Genomic DNA, 20,713 nt, shown 5'->3' on the forward strand with positions numbered 1-20,713 from the left:
CACCCCTCCCAGGGCCCCGCGCGGCGCGGGGCGGGGCCGGGAGCGGGGCCGGCGCGCGCAGGCGCACTGCCCGCATGCCCGTCCCACCCCGGGGCGGCCGGATGGGCAGCTCGAGGGGCCGAGGCGGCGCTGACGGGGCGGCCCGGGCCGACTGCGCAGGCGCAGCCTCCGCCCCTGGCCGATGCGGGCCGACCGCGCAGGCGCCGCCACCGCCCCCGAGCCAGTGTGGGCGGGCTGCACAGGCGCTGTCTCCGCGCGCAGGTCCTGCCTCCGGGGCTGCGTCCCGGGGCTGCGGCAGGGTTCGGAGTCGCTGGAGAGCGCGTCCCAGCGTGTTCCCGGCGGCTCAGCGGTAGGCGGTGGAGAGGCTGCAGACATGCTGGGGCCGCGGGGACTGCGGCGCGGCGGGGGCTGGGTTCTGGCAGCAGGTGCGCCCAGATGCTTGCAGGTAGCCCGGCCGGCCGCGGGGCCGCGGGGCCCGCGAGGAGGGGAGCCCACCAGCCTGGGAGCCCTGAGGCCGGCTTACCCCAAATCGGCACCTAGTGTCCTTCTCGCAGAGGGGCTCCGAAGGGCTCTGCACCACGTGCTGGGTGCGCTTAAGCCCTTAAGTCTAAGGCGATAAGGTGCTGCCTTGCGCGACCTCGGTCCCTGTAAAACAGGGATTAAAACTTAACCCCTATAGGGACTGGGGGGCAAGAGAGACCCTTCCATTGCAGCCCGGACTGGCGGGCTCTGGCTTCCGAGGCCCAGCGGCAGCAGGTGCCGACCAGGTGGAACTCTGGTTGTCTTCCGGTGCATGTAAGAAAGACCTCCGGACATTTAATGTGCAATTGCCTAATACAAATTTCTGTGCAGACTGAATTTGGCCCAGAAGCCCATCCTGTTTTAGACTACAGCTGATTTTGTATGAAAGTGAGACAGATATGTTCACTAGTCTTTTTTTTTTTTTTGTCTTTTTGCCTTTTTCTTGAGCCGCTCCCCCGCGGCATATGGAGGTTCCCAGGCTAGGGGTCTAATCGGCCTACGCCAGAGCCACAGCAACGCGGGATCCGAGCCGCGTCTGCGACCTACACCACAGCTTATGGCAACGCCGGATCCTTAATCCACTGAGCAAGGCCAGGGATGGAACCCGCAACCTCATGGTTCCTAGTCGGATTCGTTACCCACTGCCCCACGGCGGGAACTCCAGATATGTTCACTAGTCTTAACGTGATGACTACAAAAGTCTTTCATTCAACAATTACTAGGAGTTCCTGCTGTGGTGCAGCGAGTTAAGGATCCAGCTTTGACTCTGCAGCGACCTGGGTTCTATCCCAGACCCTGTGCAGTGGGTTAAGGATCTGGCATTGTTGTAGCTGCAGCTCAGTTTTGATCCCTGACTGGGCAACTTCCATGTGCCAGCCAGTAAGGCCAAACACCAACAACAAAAGAAACAATGATTGGCCTTGTTCGGTGAGATGAGTGCCCCCTGGGGCTCCCCCCCCCCATGGCCTCCATGACCCCCTCCCCTGTGGCTGCACCCCCTCCACCACTGGTTGCACCCAAGCCTCAGTGCCTGACTTCTGTGACTGAGCCAAGCAGGTGAGGACTTAGGACCTTCTCGACTCTGTAATTGACTTTATTATCAGATCTCTAGCGGCAGGGTTTTGTTCTTTTGTTCTAACTGCTGGAGCCAGCCTCCTGGAGTGCTGCCTGGCACAGAGGAGGGGTGGATGTTTGTTGTAAAGCTCAGGGGGCAGCAAACTATGGCCAGAGTCCAAGTCCTGCCTGCCACCTGTTTATGTTCAGCTCCTGAGCTAGGAATATTTTCTCATTTTTCAATGGCTGGGGGAAGAATATTAAAAAAAAATGTCACCACATGAAAAAGAATGTTCTATGAAACTCACATGTCAGTGTCCTGAGTGGAGTTCGTTGGACTGAAACACAGGCACGCCCACTGATTCACGGACCCCCTACAAAGCTGCTTTCCCAGTGCAGGCCAAGTTGAGGAGCTGCTGCTGAGACCCTGTGACATGCAAAGCCAGGAATACTTGCTCTCCAGCCCTTTACAGAAATGGTTGCAAACCCCTGCTCTAGATGAATGAATAGCTTCCTACCTGCGCCTCGCCCCAGTCATTCCCCACTGACACCCTCAAGGAGGTGTCTGTTTCAGCGTCAAAGCTAAGATTCTTACAGCCGTGTGAGCAGGCCCACACTGCCAGGCTCCAGGTGCCCCTGCCGCCCTTGCTGTCTTGGCTTCAGCCCCACGGTTCTCCTCTTTGTGCACCTCAGGGCCTTTGCACTGGCTGGTTTCCTGGCTGGAATGTGCTTCCCCAGATGTCTGCCCGTCTCACTCCTTAGCTCTTCAGACCTTTGCCCAAATGTTCCTGCACCGGGGAGGTTCTCCCTGATCTTCCTCTGCCCCCGCCTCGTCCTCCTGGGGCATTGCCTGGGCGGGGGTCAGCCGCCTAGCAGACTGAACGCTCCAGGAGAGCAGGGCTGCTCTTCGTGTGGGGTGGACGATGCCTGGGCTTGAGAAGAGCGGCTGCTCGCTAAGTGTTGGTGGGTGGGGGGGTGTTGATCGAGTCCCCACCAGGGCCAGGCACCCATCCGCTGAGGTCAGAAAAGCCTCTCCCAGCAGAAGGGCCGTGGGGACTCCGTCTCTCATCCACGTGCCCCTTCCTGTCCTGCGGGGCAGCCGGGCGGGGCCTGCTCTGACTTCTCCCAGGCAGGCCTTTGTTCTGTGCTGAGCGTGGCCTGTACCTAGGGTGGCCCCCTGGGCGTGGGGACATGAAACAGGGTGCCTCGGTCGTGAGACTGGCACCGGCAAACATTGGACTGTGCCGCCCAGGCCAGAGCCCGGGGGGCCCTGTCAACAGCTGCAGGCCATTCATGTAGCAAATCTTTGATGGTTATGTTCCACGTGCCCAAGATGCTGGGCCTTGTTTTTAACTTAATGTGAGCAAAAGTGTCGGCTCCTGGGTTTTATCCAAGTTCTGAGCACAGACTTGGAGCCCCGGGAAAGAGGGAGGGGTTTGCGTCCAGCCTGACACGGGGCGCTGTGTACCGTCCACACTCAGCCTGGGGACTAAAGAGTGACTGGGCACCTGCTCTGAGGTCACTGAGGCCACCGAGGCAGGGGACTGACCTGCAGAGCCCGCGGTGGCCCTCGGTCCATGCGGGCAGCACTGCAGTTCTTGGAGGGGCTTCACTCCATGCTCAGCCACACAACTTTGAGCAAGTTTCTCAAATGGTAATTAAGATTCCAAGCTTAGGAGTTCCCGCTGTGGCTCAGCAGGTTAAGAACCCAACTGGTATCCATGAGGATGCGGGGTTAATCCCTGGCCCTGCTCAGTGGGTTAAGGATCTGGTATTGCCGTGGCTGTGGTGTAGGCCGGCAGCTGCAGCTCCAATTCCACCCCTAGCCTGGGAACCTCCATATGCTGTACACGTGCAGCCCTAAAAAGAAAAAAAAAAAAAAAAATCCCAAGCTCGGCTCTGGGGGCGTGAGGTTCAGCATGTCATGTAGGGAAAAGCAGCTGGCCCCCTGGCCCTGGTCCCTGGGGCAGCACATCCAGGGCCTGAGGGCCCGGCCAGGAGCAAGGGTGGCTGTGCCTTGGAGCCCCTTCCGCACAGTGGTGCGTGGCGGGCGCCTGCCTGGCTCTTGCCACAGGTGCTTGAAGCGGGCCTCCGGCTCGGAATACAGGTCCCGTGGTTACCTTCCCCTGGAGTCTTGTGTGGCTCCTGGACCTGGAATGTGGCCTCCTCTGTTGACCTCAGCATGTGTCCCTGCCTCCACTTCATGGCAGCAAGAACGCTGTGTGTGTGCGCGCACGCGCGCGCATGTACAAGCTCAGGCAGGCGGGGAGGACCCAGGGGGGCCCAGGGGGAAGGGAGCGGTCAGGCTGCAGGAAGGAGGGGCTCCAGGGGGCTGGGCCCCCACCAGGGCCTCACTGCACTGTCCCCGTTGTTTGTGTGCCCCCGCCCCAGGCAGGAAGTAGGCTCCTCATTCAAGGACCCCGAGCTGGAGGGCGGAGGGGCTCCCTGAGGTCACAGGCCAGCGGGCGCAGAGCTGGAATAGAGTCGCCCCAGCTGGGGGGGGCGGGTTCAGGTTTTACTCTGGGCCCAGGTGGGCAGGGGATTGGGAACCCCCCCAAGGACTGCGCTTCTCCTGGGCATCAGGGGGGTCACCTGGGGGAGGCGCCCAGCCTCGTCTGAACTGAACCAGGAGTCGTTCTGCAACCCTGACCTTCAAGGTGAGGCTCGGGCCTCCCCGCCCTGCGCCCTCCCTGCTTCCCGGGGGTCTTTGCGATGAGGGGGAGCTGGGCCGCTGGGTGGGAGAGGGAAAGGGGCGGCTACCCCTTCACCCATTTGGGTTGGGGTGCCCTCAGGGTGTGGGGGAGGGAGGAGGGGGGGGCGGCGTGGGCGGGGAGGAGTGAGCCCCTCACCGAGGCTCGGGTCAGGCTTGGTAGGGAGGGCCCCACTCGCCCCCAGGCCGCAGACCTCACACCTGTCCACCTGCTGGTGGGGCCCCACCCACCCTCCCTCCCAGCGAGCTCGGAGCTCCCTGCCCCAGGAAGCCAGCCTGAGGAGGCGGGGAGGGGCGAGGCCTGGGTACCACCATCGAGGCATCTCCGTAGGACCTCCCTTGCCTCCTGGGGTGGGTGCGGCCCAGAGTGACGCCCCAGTTGCCCAGGACCAGCAGAGAGGAAGGGCCTCGGGTTTTCAGGCCACTCTGCTGCAGGAGGCGGAGAGCTCAGGCGAGGTGTGGCTGGTGGCATCCTGGTGGCTGTTCCTCTGGGGGGCGGAGGTCAGGGCCGGGCGTGGCCTTCCTCCTTTGGGGCCCAGGAGCTGCAGGGGCCTGCACTTAACCGCTTCCGGACAGCCGGCCTCGGGGCCTCACTGCAGCCCCCAGTGGTCCTTGTGTCATTGACGTCCTGGTGCCACCAGCCTGGGGAGTGACGGCGGGAGTGGCAGGCACAGGGGCCCCGGGCGCAGGGTAGGTGCGAATGCCCACTGACAGGCCCCCGTCCCGCCCGCCGCTGGGAAGTCTGGGGCCTGCATTCCCCACCAGGACCAGGAGCAGCAGGGTCTGGGTTGCCCGGATGCCGCTGCGCCCCTGCTTAGAGGACCGCAGGTGCCGCCCAGGCGGAGGCCCAAGGGTGGGACTCCTTGAGGGTGGAGCCAGTTGAAGCTGAGGAGGTGAGGCCACAGCCGTGGCGAGGTGCAGTTCCTAGGGCACCTAGCTGGAGTTTGCCCTTCCTGGGGTGCAGGGGAGGTCATTTGGGGGTGGACTGGGGTGGCTGTGTGAAGACTGCTCGGGGTGCTGGGGAGGCAGTGCAGGGGAACATGGCATCTCTGGGGGGCCGCCCGGGGCGGGCGGGGGGGGGGCCTGGGAGAGAAAGTGACAGGGTTTGGTAAGGACTGATCTGCAGAGACGCTGCGGGGTGGAGGGGTGCCCAGCAGGCAGCGGCGCCCCTTTTGCAGGGGTGGGTGGCTGCTGGGAGGGGTGTGTGCAGCGCGTCCAGTACAAAGGCCCCAGGGCAGGGGAAGTGCCTGTGGCTGGTGGTGGCTCGAGCTGGGAAGGAAAGGGCCGGAGCCTGAAGGGGCTTGAGGGCCTGCCGAGGGCCCCGGGCCCAGGGAGGAAGAGGGGTGGTGACCGAATGATGCAGTGGGAGGGGCAGGGGCTGCTGCTGGAGACAGACGGGGAGATCCCGGCCGGGGGTGTCCTCCATGAGAGCCCAGGGAACCCAGAGCCTGCGGAGGGCAGGCCCCGGGGGGCTCAGCCCCTGGCCCCCAAGCGTGGAGGCACCTGTCTGTGGTGGCAGGTCCCGCTTTATTCTCCAAGGAGGAAATGAGCTCGGAGCTTTCGGTCATAACGCATATCGCCGGGTTTAGCCGAGGAAACTGCACAGGCTGCATGGGCCTCCTCTGCTAAAATGTTTTTGTTTAGCTCAACTGAACGTGTAACTTGGGGAGTTCCAGTTGTGGTGCAGCGGTGACGAACCCGGCTGGTGTTCATCAGGACGCAGCTTCCATCCGGGGGCCTCGCTCCGTGGGTTAAAGGCGTTGCCCTGAGCTGTGGTGTAGGTTGGGCCGATGCAGCTCAGATCTGGTGTGGCTGTGGCTGTGGCTGGCAGCTATAGCTCTGATTCCACCCCCAGCCTGGGAACTACCACATGCCTTGGGTGTGGCCCTAAAAAGACAAAAAAAGAAAAAAGAAAGAGGAAAGAAAACGTAACTTGGTGAGAAAAATGAAAGAAAAAAAATGGAAAGAATCAAACAAATTAAAAAAAAAAGTACAAGAGAAAGAAACTGTAGCTTTTGCCGCGCTGTATTTTCCCTACAAGCCTAATGGGAACAGGAAGGCTGTCCCATAAACAGTGACACCAACACAAAGGAAAAAGCAGCACGTCCCCAAGGCGAAACTTCGCAATCAATTCGACAAATCTTGCCCAGGTTTTACATATGAGACTTCAGATTTGGGAGTTCCCGTCGTGGCGCAGTGGTTAACGAATCCAAGTAGGAACCATGAGGTTGCGGGTTCCATCCCTGGCCTCGCTCCGTGGGTTAAGGATCCGGTGTGGCCGTGAGCTGTGGTGTAGGTTGCAGATGCATCTTGGATCCCCTGTTGCTGTGGCTCTGCCTGTGGCGTTGGCCGGCAGTGACAGCTCTGATCCGACCCCTACCCTGGGAACCTCCATATGCCGCACAGGTGCAGCTCTAGAAAAGGCAAAAAGACAAAAAGAAAAAAAAAAAAAAGAGTCTCCTGGTGGTCAAGTGGTGAGGACTTGATACTTTCACCCCTGCAGCTGGGGGTCCAGTCCCCGGTCTGGGCGCTGAGACCCCAGGTCAGGCTGTTGCCTGCAGTTGGACTCTTTTCCTCGAATCCACCGGTGTATTTAGCGTTCACGTTTAAGCCTTTGATGTTAGAGCTGAAGTCTGCCGTTTTATTATTTTCTGTTGGCTTCCTCTCTTAATGATTCCTCTCTCTCTCTTTTTTAGTCTTTCGTCTTTTTAGGGCCGTACCTGCGGCATATGGAGGTTCCCAGGCTAGGGGTCAAATTGGAGCTGCAGCTGCCAGCCTACGCCAGAGCCACAGCAACGCAGGATCCGAGCCACGTCTGCGACCTACACCACAGCTCACGGCAAAGGCGGGTCCTTAACCCACTGAGCAAGGCCAGGGATCGAACCTGCAACCCCATGGATACAAGTTGGATTTGTTTTTTGCACAATGGGAACTCCCCTCTGTCTCTCTCTCTCTCTCTCTCTCTGTCTTGGAGGACACTAAACATTGTTTAGAATTCTATTTTGATTTTTTTATACTTTTTTTTTTAATGGCCACAGCCATGGCATATGGAAGCTCCAGGCCCCAGGATTGAATCCGAGCCACAGCTGTGACATAACACCACAGCTGCAGCAATGCCAGATCCTTTAACCGACTGTGCTGGGCTGAGGATTTAGCCCACATGCCTCCGTAGCAACCTGAGCTGCTGCAGTTAGGTTCTTAACTCACTGTGCCATGGCGGGAGCTCATGCAGTGTTTTTGAGTATAACATTTTGTATAGGGAGTTCCCGTCGTGGCTCAGTGGAAACCGACTAGTGTCCATGAGGATGTGGGTTCGATCCCTCACCTCGCTCAGTGGGTTAAGGATCCGGTGTGGCTGTGGTTGTGGTGTGGGCTGGCAGTTGCAGCTCGGATTCATCCCCTAGCCTGGGAGCTTCCATATGCTGAGGGTTCAGCCCTAAAGAGCAAAAAATAAATAAAAAGGAAGGAAGGAAGAAGAGAAAATAGGTTTTGTGCCGTTTCCCAGTGACTCTGCCTGCTGTAGTTCGTACGCATCGGTCACCACAGCCTGTTGACAGAACTGCAGCTCTTTGACGTGTGGAAATCTCACTTCCGTTTAGCCTTCTTCCCTGTCTCCATTTAAAAGACGTCATTGTAGGAGCTCCCGTCGTGGCGCAGCGGAAATGAATCCCACGAGGCACCATGACGTTTCGGGTTCGATCCCTGGCCTCGCGCAGTGGGTTAAGGATCCGGCGTTGACATGAGCTACGGTGCAGGTCACAGATGAAGCGCCGATCTGGCATTGCTGTGGCTGTGGTGGAGGCCAGCAGCTGCAGCTCCAGTTCAACCCACTGCCTGGGAACTGCCGGCCTGGAGCTCGCTGTGGACCTGGTGCCTGCCGAGTTCCTGCACAGCCTCTGTTCGTTTCCCCGCAGGAGGACAGCTGGGCTTCCCCTTGGGCTGGGCGGGAGGGTGGAGAGACAATGGGCCTTTGGCAGGGGTGCCTTTTTCCTCAACGCTGGGTTGCCCTGGCAGCATCTGGAGGCTCCCGGGGCGGGGGGGGTTTGAATCGGAGCTGCAGCTGCCAGCCTACACCACAGCCACAGTGACGTGGGATCTGAGCTGCGTCTGCGCCTACACTGCAGCTTGGAACGACGCTGAGCCACAACGCAACTCCCCGCCTGGCTTTCTCTTCCACCAGCGTCCCATGATTTGCTGGTTGTATTGTCTCCCAGTTTTAAAAGTTAAGTTTAGTTGGAGGAGCTGGAAGGCCATACGACATCCCCTCCTGAACAGGAAGTCTCTGGTGCTATTTTTATTTTTTTAATTTACGTAATTATTTGTTCAACATATATTAAAAAGAGCTTTATTGAGATAGAAGTCACATATCCTACACTTCACTCATTTAGAATGTGCAATTCAGAGTTCCCATCATGGCTCAGCAGTAACGAACCCGACTAGCATCCAGGAGGATGCAGGTTTGATCCCTGGCCTCGCTCAGTGGGTTAAGGATCTGGTATTGTCATGAGCTGTGGTGTTCACAGATGTGGCTCGGATCCTGTGTTGCTGTGGCTGTGGTGTAGGCCGGCAGCTACAGCTCCAGTTTGACCCCTAGCCTGGGAACCTCCATGTGCCTAAAAAGACAAAAAAAGACAGAAAGAAAGAAAGAAAAATTGAGGGAAGGAAGGGTTCGTAGTGGCTGAGAAAGCTTGCTTAGACTCGCTAACGTAGCTTAAAAGGTGGTTAATGTTCTACAGGCCCATAAAATTACAACTCTTCCAACCAATCTCCCACAGAAATAGTACTACTGGACAAAACGCATTTGCATAGCCCTCAAGCGAGAATCGCATTACCTAGCCATTCATTTCCTGCGAGTTAATGTCCACCCTTTCTGAGTTATAAAAAAAAATCAATCAAGGAGCTCCCTGGTCGCTCAGTGCATTAAGGACCTGGTGTCACTGCAGTGGCTCAGGTTGCTGCTGTGGTTGGGGTTCGACCTCTGGCCTGGGAACTTCCACATGCCATGGGTACAGCCAAAAAAAATCATGGTCAGAGTTCCTGCTGTGGTGCAGCAGCTTAAGGATCCAGCCCTGTCTCTGTGGCAGCGTGGTTTGATCCCTAGCTTGGCACAGTGGATTAAGGATCCGGCGTTGCCGTGGCTGTGGCATAGGTCTCAGCTCTGGCTCGGATTTGATCCCTGGCCCAGGAACTTCCATGTGCCATGTGTGCAGCCAAAAAAAAAAAAAAAAAAAAAATCATAAAGAGCAAATTAAACAGGTCCACACTGCAGAGGATCACAACCCCCTTTGCAGCTGGGCTAGATCACAGCCGCCTTGTGCCGGGGACCCGCCTCCATCCCCTCGGGGAATCTTCCTCCGCGCTCCCCCAGGACCGTGCGTGGCTCCCAGGTTGCAGCTTCGCCTCACAGAGAGCCGGTCCTGCGCTGGGACCGATTCAGCTCCGTAGGTGCCGAAACGGGTAATTCACGCGGCCCGGCCTGCGCGGCCGGCAGGAACTTCGAAGCCACGTGGGTTACCCAACGCCCGAGGCCGGAAAACCCACTTCTGTCTGGAGGCATCCCGGTGGGGAATGTAGCCTCTAGCGTGCCTGGGACGGAAATTTCTCTTCCTGCTCCTCTGTTCCAGGCCCGGAAACCGAACGGACCTCCCCCTGGTTCGCCCGGGCTCTGCGCGCACGGGCGCGGCTCCGATGCGGGGACCGAGGCGCCTGCCCCATCGCCGCCTTCCCCTCTGCACCCGGTGCACCGAGGCCCGGGTGCCGCTGTGCGTCTGGGGGCCTTGGTGCCGAAGGTGGGTGGGTCACACTGAACCCCGGGAGTCGAGTCCTCAAATGTGACACCCTTTGAGGCCGAGGTGACCCAAGCTTTTTGTCTGATTACATCCTGCTAAGAAAGAGGACGGAGTGCTCTTGAACCTGTGCAAAGAGCGAGATTGCTACTGAAACTGAATAGTCGGAAGAGGTTTTTTTGCCTTTTTTTTTTGTTGTTGTCTTTTTAGACCTCAGCATACGGAGGTTCCCAGGCTAGGGGTCGAATTGGAGCTGTAGCTACCGGCCTACACCACAGTCACAGCAACGGGATCCGAGCCACGTCTTCGACCTACACCCCAGGTCACGGCAACACGGGATCCTTAACCCACTGAGTGAGGCCAGGGATGGAACCGGCCTCCTCTTGGATGCGAGTTGGGTTCGTTATGGCTGAGCCACGACGGGAATGCCAGAAAAGATTTTACCTAAGAACAAACACTGGTTTTTTTCTGAACTCCTAAGTGAGAAAATACCACTTAGGAGTTCCCGTGGTGGCTTAGAGGTTAACGAACCCGACCAGGAACCGTGAGGTTGTGGGTTCGATCCCTGGCCTCATTCAGTGGGTTAAGGATCTGGTGTCTGTGAGCTGTGGTGTAGGTGGCAGACGCGGCTCGGATCCGGCGTTGCTGTGGCTGTGATGTAGGCCGGCAGCAACAGCTCCGATTAGACACCTAACCTGGGAACCTCCAGATGCTGTGGGTGCGGCCCTAAAAAGACCAAAAATAAAATAAAGATCATTTTGTTTGTGAAAGCAGTCTGCTAAATCAAGGCTTAGACATCGATCAAAATTTTATCTTACTCTGTCAGAAAAAAAAATATTAAAAAATGACACGAGTACCTGTCTCCTTGCCTTTGTGGGGGCCAAGCTTTGGCTGCAGAAAAGAAGGGTGGGCGCGGGGCTGTGGAGCGGGAGTGGGCAGGGATGTCCCGGAGCCGAGCTTCCAGCTGAACCATCTCATGGGGGGGGGGGGGGGTGGCTGATGGGTCTGGGGCCAGGTTTCTGGCTGGCGCAGCCCTGACGCACACAGAGGCTTCTTGTTGCTGGGTGAGCGTGGGAAAAGGGGCAGGCAGGATGAGTCTGTAATGAAGGAAAAGGGGTGTGTGTGTGCGTGCGTGTGTGTGTGTGTGTGTACTTAGACACGCTCCTGGCTCTCTGCTGAATGGCAACGGAATGGGGCTTTTTGACCCTGTCTTTCTCCCACCCGGCATCACGGGTCAGAGACTTGCCGCGTGGCTCCCGGCAGTGTGGTTCATTCATTTTGGTTGCTGTGTGCTCGTCCATGGTGTGGACACACCTCATTTTATTCCTTTTATTGTCGGGCATCAGGGCGGGTTTCTCCAGCGTGCAGCTGGGCACAGAGGTCGCGCATGTGTGGCCTTGACCCTAGGGCTGGGAACAGGTGTGCACAAGCTGGTGGCTCTTGGTTTCCCAAACGGCCACCCCTGCTCGCTCCCGCGTGTTCCTCTTAAAAGGTGACCCTGACTCTTCTTTCCACAGGAAGCAGGGTGGGCGACCCCTGCCTCCTCGAGCTGGACAGCTTTGTGCAGGGCGACGCTCTGTCACTTCTGAGGCTACAACATGGAAAGGGACACAGGCCCCACCTGGCCCTCTGGGGACTCTTGCTCTGGAAGCTGACCACCCTCCCACGAGGAAGTCCCCAAGACCTCAGCCCCCAGCCTGAGAGTGCCACCTTGGGTGTGGCCCCCTCTGCCCCGGTTGGAGGTGCCCCAGGGGAGTGGCATGGAGATGCATGTTGCCCAACAGCAGATCCGTGAGTGAACCGAGTGACGGTTGGCTTTTTATGTTTTTTTCTGGCCACACCCATGGCATGCCCAAGTTCTCGGGCCAGGCATCGAACCCGCTCCATAGCAGGGACAGTGCCAGACCCCGAAGTCCTAGGCCACCAGGAACTGTGACGGTTGTCTTGGGTACAAAGTTTTGGGGGTGCTTTGTTGTGCAGCATCTGATAACTGCTGCACATCCAGTTTCTCGGGGAATGGCCTGTCCTTTACCCGGAAAACTGTGGCCCTGACGTTCCGGCCGGCAGGGCAGGCCTCGGCTGTGACCCACCTTCTTGCCGTCACTGTGACTGGAGTGTGACTTTAACAGCTGTGCTTGTTTGGTGTGGTTTTACTCTGAATTTCCAACATTGCTAGTGAGGTGATTGGCCCTTCTTCTCTGCAAGGAGACTAATGACAGGATTTGCCCATCATGTTTTGGCTTGTGTGTCTTTTCCTAATGGATTTAGAAGGGTTCTTTCTGTATTTTGGATACTAATCATTTGCAAAGTGGACCCGTTCCAAACACCCTCTGGTTTTCAGTTCTTTGTTCTCTTCAGAGTCTTTTGAGGAACAAAATTTACGTCACATCATTTCTCTCCTGTTCAGTGTCTGTGACACTTTTAGGAGTGTTTCTTGTAGAGACTACGCGACGGTATTTACATTCTTTTTTTCTTGTTTCTTTTTAGGGCTGCATCCACAGCAGATGGAGGTCCAATCGGAGCTGCATCTGCCGGTCTACACCACAGCCACAGCAATGCAGGATCTGAGCTGCACCTGTGACCTACACCACAGCTCAGGGCAATGTCGTATCCTTAACCCCCTGAGCGAGGCCAGGGATCGAACCCGCGTCATGGATGCTAGTCAGGTTCACTAACCATTGAGCCACGACGGGAACTCCCGAGTATTTACGTTCTAATTAGAGAGACTGTCTTTTGATAGGTGAATTTAACTCCATCCTGTCTCTGATTACTCAATGTTTTATTCCTGTCATCTCATGCTACGTTCTTTATTAGGTATTTACCTTTTTCTCCTTTCTGCTTTTTGTTGGCACTGTCAATTTTTCTTTTTTGTTGTTGCTGTTCTTTTTTTTTGTTTGTTTTTCTTTTTGCCTTTTCTAGGTCCACACCTGCGGCATATGGAGGTTCCCAGGCTAGGGGTCCGATGGGAGCTGCAGCCACCGGCCTACGCCAGAGCCACAGCAACTCCGGATCTGAGCTGTGTCTGCGACCACAGCTCATGGCAACACGAGATCCTTAACCCACTGAGCGAGGCCAGGGATTGAACCCGCAACCTCATGGTTCCTAGTTGGATTCGTTAACCACTGCGCCAAACGGGAACTCCTGTTTTCTTTTTTTTTTCACTGTCAATTTTTCATTTCAGTTTTCCCCCCAGGTGTTTTGAAATCTGTAAATCTTTTTTTTTTTTTTTTTTCTCTTTTCTAGGGCCGCATTCTCAGCATATGGAGGTTCCCAGGCTAGGGCTCTAATCGGAGCTGCAGCCGATGGCCTACGTCATAGCCCCGCCAGATCCAAGCCGAGTCTGTGACCTACACCACAGCTCAAGGCAACACTGGATCCTTAACCCACTGAGTGAGGCCAGGGATCGAACCTGCAGCCTCATGGTTCCTAGTCGGATCCGTTACCCACTGAGCCATGACGGGAACTCCTGAAATCTGTAAATCTCATTTCAATTTTTCTAGTGGAAACTTGAGTATTTCAGACTTTTTTCTATTGATTCTAAAACCTAGCAATACAAGCAATTTCATGTTTTGACTTCCTGCTCCCCCTCCTTGCCATATGCCATGTTGGGCTCAGGAGAGATTTTCTCTCGAGTTCTTTGACTTTCTTTGAACAGTCTAAGCTGGTTTCTTGGTTGGCATCCAGGGCTTACTCTTGGAGTCACTTTTTGTTTTGCGATGGTGTATCTTTTAGCCCTTTTTGAGAGATCTAGCATGTGGTAAAGCTTGAGTATTTACAGGGAGTGAAGACACTTGTATTTGCTGTTCACTGTGTGTGGAATTCGAGGTTCAGTTCTCGGAATGCTGACAATTTCGCTCCTTTGCCAACTGACAGTCAGGTTCAGTCTGATTCAAGAAGATCTTTCCAGGAGTTCCCGTCTGGTGCAGCAGGTTAAGAATCCGACTAGTATCCATGAGGATGTGGGTTCGATCCCTGGCCTCACTCAGTGGGTTAAGGATCCAGTGTTGCCGTGAGCTCTGGTGTAGGTCGCAGACCTAGCTCAGATCCTGGGCTGCTGTGGCTGTGGTGGAGGCCGCGCAGCTGTAGCTCCAATTTGACCCCTAGCCTATGAACTTCCATATGCCGCAGGTACAGCCGTAAAACACGGGCAAAAAACCAAAAAGGCCCTTCCTCTGAAGGTTTGGAGCTAGTCCCTCTGGCCTTGGAGTTCCAGGCCATTCCCCCCGGGTGTCACCCCTGCTGGAGTCACTCTCCTGTCTCTCTTCCTTCTCGAGGCTGCCTCCGGCCTGCTGGCTTGCATCTGACGGGCCTGGGGAGGAGAAGGGCGCAGTCCTCCACTGCTGCCCTTGGGCCTGGACGACAGACGCCTGGAAGAGCAGAGGACGCACATGCAACTGCTCGTCTGGCGCAGATGTGGTCAGGCCCAGCGGTGGCCCTGCCTCACCTCGGCCTGAGGATGTGTATGCAGGCTGGACCTGGCACAGGAACTTGACCACTAGGTGACACTGGCTGCTGTCCTAACCCACCCTCCAAGCCTTCGCTTTCGACCTGTATGCCGTGTGCAGTGGGGCACAAGCACTGGTCAGTGACAGGCCCCACTTGGGACACTTGGCTGGAAGGGCCGCCCGTTCTGCATAAGGCATCTGGAGGAGACCCTAAGCAGTGGAGGTGCCCTGCAGGGAAAGGTCTTTCCAGCTCAGAAGAAACCTGCGTGCCCCCCCCCCCCCCCCCCCCCCCGCCCCCAGCTGCAGGCTGGGGGCCACCTGCCACTCCTTGGCTCGTTGGGGCCACTGCACTAACCTCAAATCCTCAGGGAAACCAAGGAACCCTCTAGGCCTCTCCCTCCTCCCAAAACATTTTGGGACTTAATCTTGGGGTGACAAATGCCACAAAAGCACTGTATTTTGGAGTTTGAGCCAAGTTCAAAGTGGAAGCAGCCAGTGGGAGGCTAAGCTCAGGCCTCTGCACGCCAGCGCCCAGGGGCCTCTCGGCTTCACCTGGACCCCAGAGAGGGGCTCAGGTACGGAGGCTGCCTGGGCCCAGGCCTGCTACACCTGAGACAGGGCAGGGCCAGCTGCCGTGCCCCCCGCCGGCCCCCCTCCCTCTGCACATGCAGACTCCCCCAAACCCTGTCTCCTCTGCCAGGTGCTCATGGGTCCCTATTCCACCCAGCCTGGCACTCCCGGTGCCCTCAACACTCAACTGGGCCGGTCCCACCCAAAGCCCCACTATTCCGGGTCTGGCGTCCCACCTCTTCATCCCCTCAGGCCCCTCTCCCCGATGCCCCCTTCCTTGAATCCCCTGCCCCCCAGGGAACCCCCAGCCCTCCCATCAGGAGCTTCTCCCCCTCCCTGCGTCCTCTCAGAGGAGCCTCCAGAACTTCGTGTCAGGCGCCCCTCCCGGCCCGGCGCCCCCCTAGGCCTTGTCTTGGGTCCCGGTCCCCGCCCCCGCCCCCCCCCGGACCCCTAGCCCTCGCGTCGGGTCCCCCCCTTGGAAGACCCCCCAGCCCTCGCGTCGGGTCCCCCCCCTTGGAAGACCCCCCAGCCCTCGCGTCGGGCCCCCCCCCGGAAGACCCCCCAGCCCTCGCGTCGGGTCCCCCCCCTTGGAAGACCCCCCAGCCCTCGCGTCGGGTCCCCCCCCTTGGAAGACCCCCCAGCCCTCGCGTCGGGTCCCCCCCCTTGGAAGACCCCCCAGCCCTCGCGTCGGGTCCCCCCCCTTGGAAGACCCCCCAGCCCTCGCGTCGGGTCCCCCCCCTTGGAAGACCCCCCAGCCCTCGCGTCGGGTCCCCCCCCTTGGAAGACCCCCCAGCCCTCGCGTCGGGTCCCCCTCCTTGGAAGACCCCCCAGCCCTCGCGTCGGCCCCCCCCCTTGGAAGACCCCCCAGCCCTCGCGTCGGGTCCCCCCCTTGGAAGGCCCCCCAATCCTCGGGTCGGACCCCCGTCCTCGCCCGCCCCCCTCGGAGGACCCCCGCCCGGTCCCCGCCCGGCGTCCGCGCGGCGCCGGCGCTCAGGGCCCTCGCGCCCTCGGCTCCCCTCCCCCCGGCGGCGGCGGCGGCGCGTCATGGCGGCGGCGGGCGGGGCGCGTCTCGCACGCAGCGCGCCGGGCGGAGCGCTCGCCGCATTGTTTGCTTCGCTGGGGAGCGAGCGAGCGAGCGAGCCGGCCCGGGCGTCCGAGCAGCTCCGCGCCCCGCCGCCGCCGCCGCCGCCGCCGCCGCCACCGCCGTCGCTGCCGCCGCCGCCGCCGCCGCCGCCGCCCGCCGGCCGGGCCCCCGCGCCGGGCCTCCGTCCGGCCCCGCCGCCCGCGCGAGCCGCCTGCCCGCGAGCCCGCGGCCGCCGCGCCGAGAGCCGGGCCGGGCCGCCGCCGACAGGAGCCCGCGCCCAGAGCGGCGGCGGGCCGGGCCTGCGCGGCCGTTGGCGGAGGAGCCGCGGGCGCCATTAGCGCCGCCTCGGCCGCGCCGGCCCCCGCGCCCGCCGCCCGGCTCCCGCGGCCGCGGCCCCGAAGGTGAGTGCGCCGGGCGGGCCGAGCCGCCCCGCCGCCCCGCCGCCTCGCCCCGCGGGCCCCGGCCTCTCGGCGGCGGGCGCCGCCATGTTTGGCGGCGGCGGCGGCGGCGCATTGTCCGCGGGCGGCGGGCGGAGGGGCGAGGGAGGCCGCGGGGCCGGGGCGGCGGCGGCGGGGAGGCCGGGGGCCGCGCGGCGGCGGCGGCGGCCGGGCGGCGGGGCGGCGGGCGGCGAGAAGGGAGGGCCGGGGCCGGGGTCCGCCGGCCGAGGGGCGCCTTATGTAACGGGCGCGCTCGGGGGGCCGAGCCGGGGCAGGAAGCGCCGTGTTCGCGGGCGCGGGCCGGGCGGCCTCCGCCCCCGCCCCCGCCCCCGCCGCGGTGGCCGGGCGCCCGGCGGCCTCCGGGCTCTTTTGAAGAAGTAACTCGGCGGAGTGTCGTTCGCGGGGCCGCTCGCGCTGCAGGACGGAAGTCGGAGCCCGCTCCGTCGCCGCCGGGTGGGCGGGCGGCTGCTCCTGCCCGGCACCTGCTCGCCTGCGGGCCCGGGAGAGCTGGAGGGGCTTGGCCGAGGCCAGGCAGCATCGGCGCTGGCGTGGGCTCCGCGGAGCTGGCCCGCGGGCGCCCGGCCCCTCTGCCCCTCTTGTGGCCTCCTGGCTTTTCCAGAAGCGTTTAAGGAGAGGCCGGTCTGCTGGTGGGAATGCGTGTCCCGTCCAGAAGCCCAGGTCTGGCAGGAGCGGGGCCGAGAGCAGAGCTGGTGGGTGCAGGGGAAGGACGGGTCGGGGGCAGGGACCCTGTCAGATGAGGAGCTGTGTGGCCTTTGAGGGCTATTCCTCTTGGACCAAGTGGCCAGATAAAGAGCTGCCGTGCCCTTCGGGAGAGCGGGGGTTTTGAAGGGCTGGTTGTGCTTAGAGCCACTTGGTACTCTGTTGTCGAGAAGAAAACTACATGTTGGCTTTTAACTTGGTGAGTAGCCAACTGTTGCATCTGCTCTGCTCCAGTAAAGACCCCTGAACTGGGCCCGGGCGCCCGGGGATCCCCTGGGTGCAGGCTCTGGGGCTGACAGCTGGGCCTCGCCCATCTCCCTCACAAGGGCTGGCAGGGCCAGCTTGGTGGTGGCTTGGCTGACCGCACCCCAGGGTCCAGGGCTGGGGTGCAGGTGAGTTAGGGTCTGGCCGATCAACTGCGGTGTTTTCCATGCTTCTCCTTGCGGGGGGGCGGCGGCTAGTCTAACGTGAAACAGGTTTCTGCTCGAGGAAAGAAAAAGGAAACCGCAGCCTGAAAGTTCTCGTCTTCCAAGCGCACTTTGGGTCCGTCTGCTGGGATTTCCTTTGGGGTTTAACAGCGCGAACCTTGGCTGGCTCTTCCCAGAGACTGACAGCCACCCGGGCCCACAGGCAGCCGTGGGCCTTGGGCTCCACCTTGAAATGTTTGTCAGTTCCTCTCTTAAACATCATTTTGCCTCCTGTCAGTCAGGTGTGGTTGTTTGGAGGGTGGAGAGTCCTTGTCACCTGGTCTAAGGTGCCACTCTGCTTGGTAGGCAGTGGTTCAGAGTCAGGAGTCTCCCTCCAAGGGAGACGGAACGTAGGCTTGGTCAGTGACAGATGGCAGACGTCCGAGGAGAGTAAATTCCTGTAAATGTCCGCGGCCAAGTCCATGGCCAAGATCTCAGGTGCCTGAGTCTGTGTGGCACGGGGTGGTGGGGGTGGCAGGTGTGCAGGGGTCTCGGTGCGGCCACTCCTGAGTCCCCGCAGAGGCTGGCTGGGGGCCTCCCAGGGGTGAAGCCTGCCCCCAGGCCAGTGCAAGGCTTCCCTCTTGGGTCCTGGTGGCCGGTCGCCTTGTGCCTCTGCGTAGGTGTGGGGGGAACGTGTTCCTGGGAGGATGGGTTACTCCCGGCAGGGGTACTGCCGGGGTCAGCGCCCTGGGCTCCAGGGTGCTCTCCTGGGCTGTAGCAGGGCGGGGGGCGCCGGGGACCAGAGCCCCTCACGGGCCGGCCTGGTGCTCACAGCCTCCTGCCCCTGGAGTCCAGCTCTGGGCTGGGCTTTCTCCGGCAGCCCTGCTCGGGAGGGATGTTGTGCTTGGCTGGGTGACCTAAGAGGGTGGCCGGCGAGCGCTGGAAACGAGACTGTCCTGGAAGGACCCGAGACCGTCTTGGAAGGACCCGTGGGCGCGGGAGCCTCTGCAGGGCCACGCCTCCGCCCACCCGCTCTGGTCCCTGGAGTCCCCGGGGAGGGTGGCCTGGTGGGATGAGTGATTTTGGAAACCTCAGGGACCGGTGAGCGGGGGGTTCGTTTCGATAGCGCGGGAGTCTGCGCCGCCCCCGCATCCTCCGCGCCGAGGTAACGTGTGCCTGGTCTCTTTCAGGGAGTCGGTACCAAATGAGGAGGAAAGGCCGAGGTCATCGCGCCGCAGCGAGGCCCCCTTCCTCCCCGAGCAGCACGAAGCCCTCCCCCGCGCGCGAGACCCTGACCTACGCGCAGGCGCAGAGGATGGTGGAGATCGAGATGGAGGGGCGCCTGCACCGCATCAGTATCTTCGACCCCCTGGAGATCGTGCTGGAGGACGACGCCACCGCCCAGGAGATGAGCGAGTGCAACAGCAACAAGGAGAACAGCGAGCGGCCGCCCGTGGGCTCGCGGACCAAGCGCCACAAGAACAACCGCGTCAAGAAGAAAAGCGAGGCCCTGCCCAGCGCCCACGGCGTGCCCGCCTCGGCCAGCGCGCTGCCCGAGCCCAAGGTGCGCGTGGTGGAGTACAGCCCGCCGTCGGCGCCCCGGCGGCCGCCCGTGTACTACAAGTTCGTGGAGAAGTCGGCGGAGGAGCTGGACAACGAGGTGGAGTACGACATGGACGAGGAGGACTACGCCTGGCTGGAGCTGGTCAACGAGAAGCGCAAGGCCGACTGCGTGGCGGCCGTGTCGCAGAGCGTGTTCGAGTTCCTGATGGACCGCTTCGAGAAGGCCTCGCACTGCGAGAAGCAGAAGCAGGGGGAGCAGCAGTGCCTGATCGACGAGGACGCCGTGTGCTGCGTGTGCATGGACGGCGAGTGCCAGAACAGCAACGCCATCCTCTTCTGCGACATGTGCAACCTGGCCGTGCACCAGGAGTGCTACGGCGTGCCCTACATCCCCGAGGGCCGCTGGCTCTGCCGCCACTGCCTGCAGGCCCGCGCCCGGCCCGCCGACTGCGTGCTCTGCCCCAACAAGGGGGGCGCCTTCAAGAAGACGGACGATGACCGCTGGGGCCACGTGGTGTGCGCCCTGTGGATCCCGGAGGTCGGCTTCGCCAACACGGTCTTCATTGAGCCCATCGACGGCGTGCGGAACATCCCGCCCGCCCGCTGGAAGCTGACCTGCTACCTCTGCAAGCAGAAGGGCGTGGGCGCCTGCATCCAGTGCCACAAGGCCAACTGCTACACCGCCTTCCACGTGACCTGCGCCCAGAAGGCCGGCCTCTACATGAAGATGGAGCCCGTGAAGGAGCTGGCGGGCGGCGCCGCCACCTTCTCCGTCAGGAAGACCGCCTACTGTGACGTGCACACGCCCCCGGGCTGCACCCGGAGGCCTCTGAACATTTACGGGGACCCGGAGATGAGAAACGGCGTCTGCCGGAAGGAGGGCTCGCTCAAGACGGTCAGGGCCACGTCCAAGGTCAGGAAGAAGGCCAAAAAGGCCAAGAAGGCACCTCGGGAGCCCTGCGCCGCCCTGCCGCCCGTGTGCGCGCCCTGCATCCCCCCGCAGAGGTAAGTGCCCCGCGGCCCCCCGCAGAGGGAAGCGCGGCGGGCTCTGCGGCCCGAGGCCGGGCGCGCGGAGGCCCACGCGGGGTGACGGCCCCCCTGCGCAGCTGCGCCGAGTCGCTGCTCCCCGGGAACGCGGACGTTGCCGGCGACTCGGGTCTGTGAGACCAGCAGGGCGGTGGTGTCCTCGGTGCCCGCTCCGGCCGCGGGGTGCCCTGGCCGTTGTGGCGGCCTGGGTGGCTGCACCTGGGGCCCGTGGCACCCCCGAGGGTCGCCACCGGGCAGGACGAAGTGCTGTTCCTCGCCCTCCCCCTCGCCGCAGTGCGGGCATCTCGGGGAGCCCCCCCTCTGGGCTCGTGGGCGAACGATCCATTGTTGTCACTGTACCAGGTCAGGTGCCTGCAGAGGCGCGGGTTC

At 60.9% G+C, this 20,713-nt stretch overlaps 1 protein-coding gene across 21 annotated transcripts in view; it reads left to right on the forward strand.

The window, feature by feature from the left end:
- Positions 1-272: 272 nt before the first annotated feature.
- The window catches only part of BRD1 (bromodomain containing 1), a 49,993-nt gene continuing 29,552 nt past the window's right edge, over positions 273-20,713 (forward strand). For 4 of the 21 annotated variants that reach the window (XR_014845353.1, XM_085024966.1, XM_085024970.1 and 1 more), the window contains exons 1-2: positions 273-349; positions 18,925-20,302. Coding sequence is in view for 12 of the 21 variants with exons in the window: in XM_085024966.1 (XP_084881092.1) it covers positions 18,939-20,302 (1,364 nt within the window). In the remaining 9 variants the exon portion in view is untranslated. Of the gene's footprint in view, positions 350-3,953; positions 4,233-12,558; positions 14,200-14,345; positions 14,653-16,189; positions 16,572-16,872; positions 18,233-18,924; positions 20,303-20,713 lie in introns of those variants that run through there. The other 17 variants (XR_014845348.1, XM_085024968.1, XM_085024971.1 and 14 more) reach the window with 16 other exon arrangements.

The sequence above is a fragment of the Sus scrofa genome, chromosome 5 (assembly GCF_054392235.1).
Source record: "Sus scrofa isolate SSC_HxYL_T2T_F1_AM1 chromosome 5, Sscrofa_HxYL_maternal_Yorkshire_Landrace_v2.0, whole genome shotgun sequence".
Taxonomy (NCBI): domain Eukaryota; kingdom Metazoa; phylum Chordata; class Mammalia; order Artiodactyla; family Suidae; genus Sus; species Sus scrofa.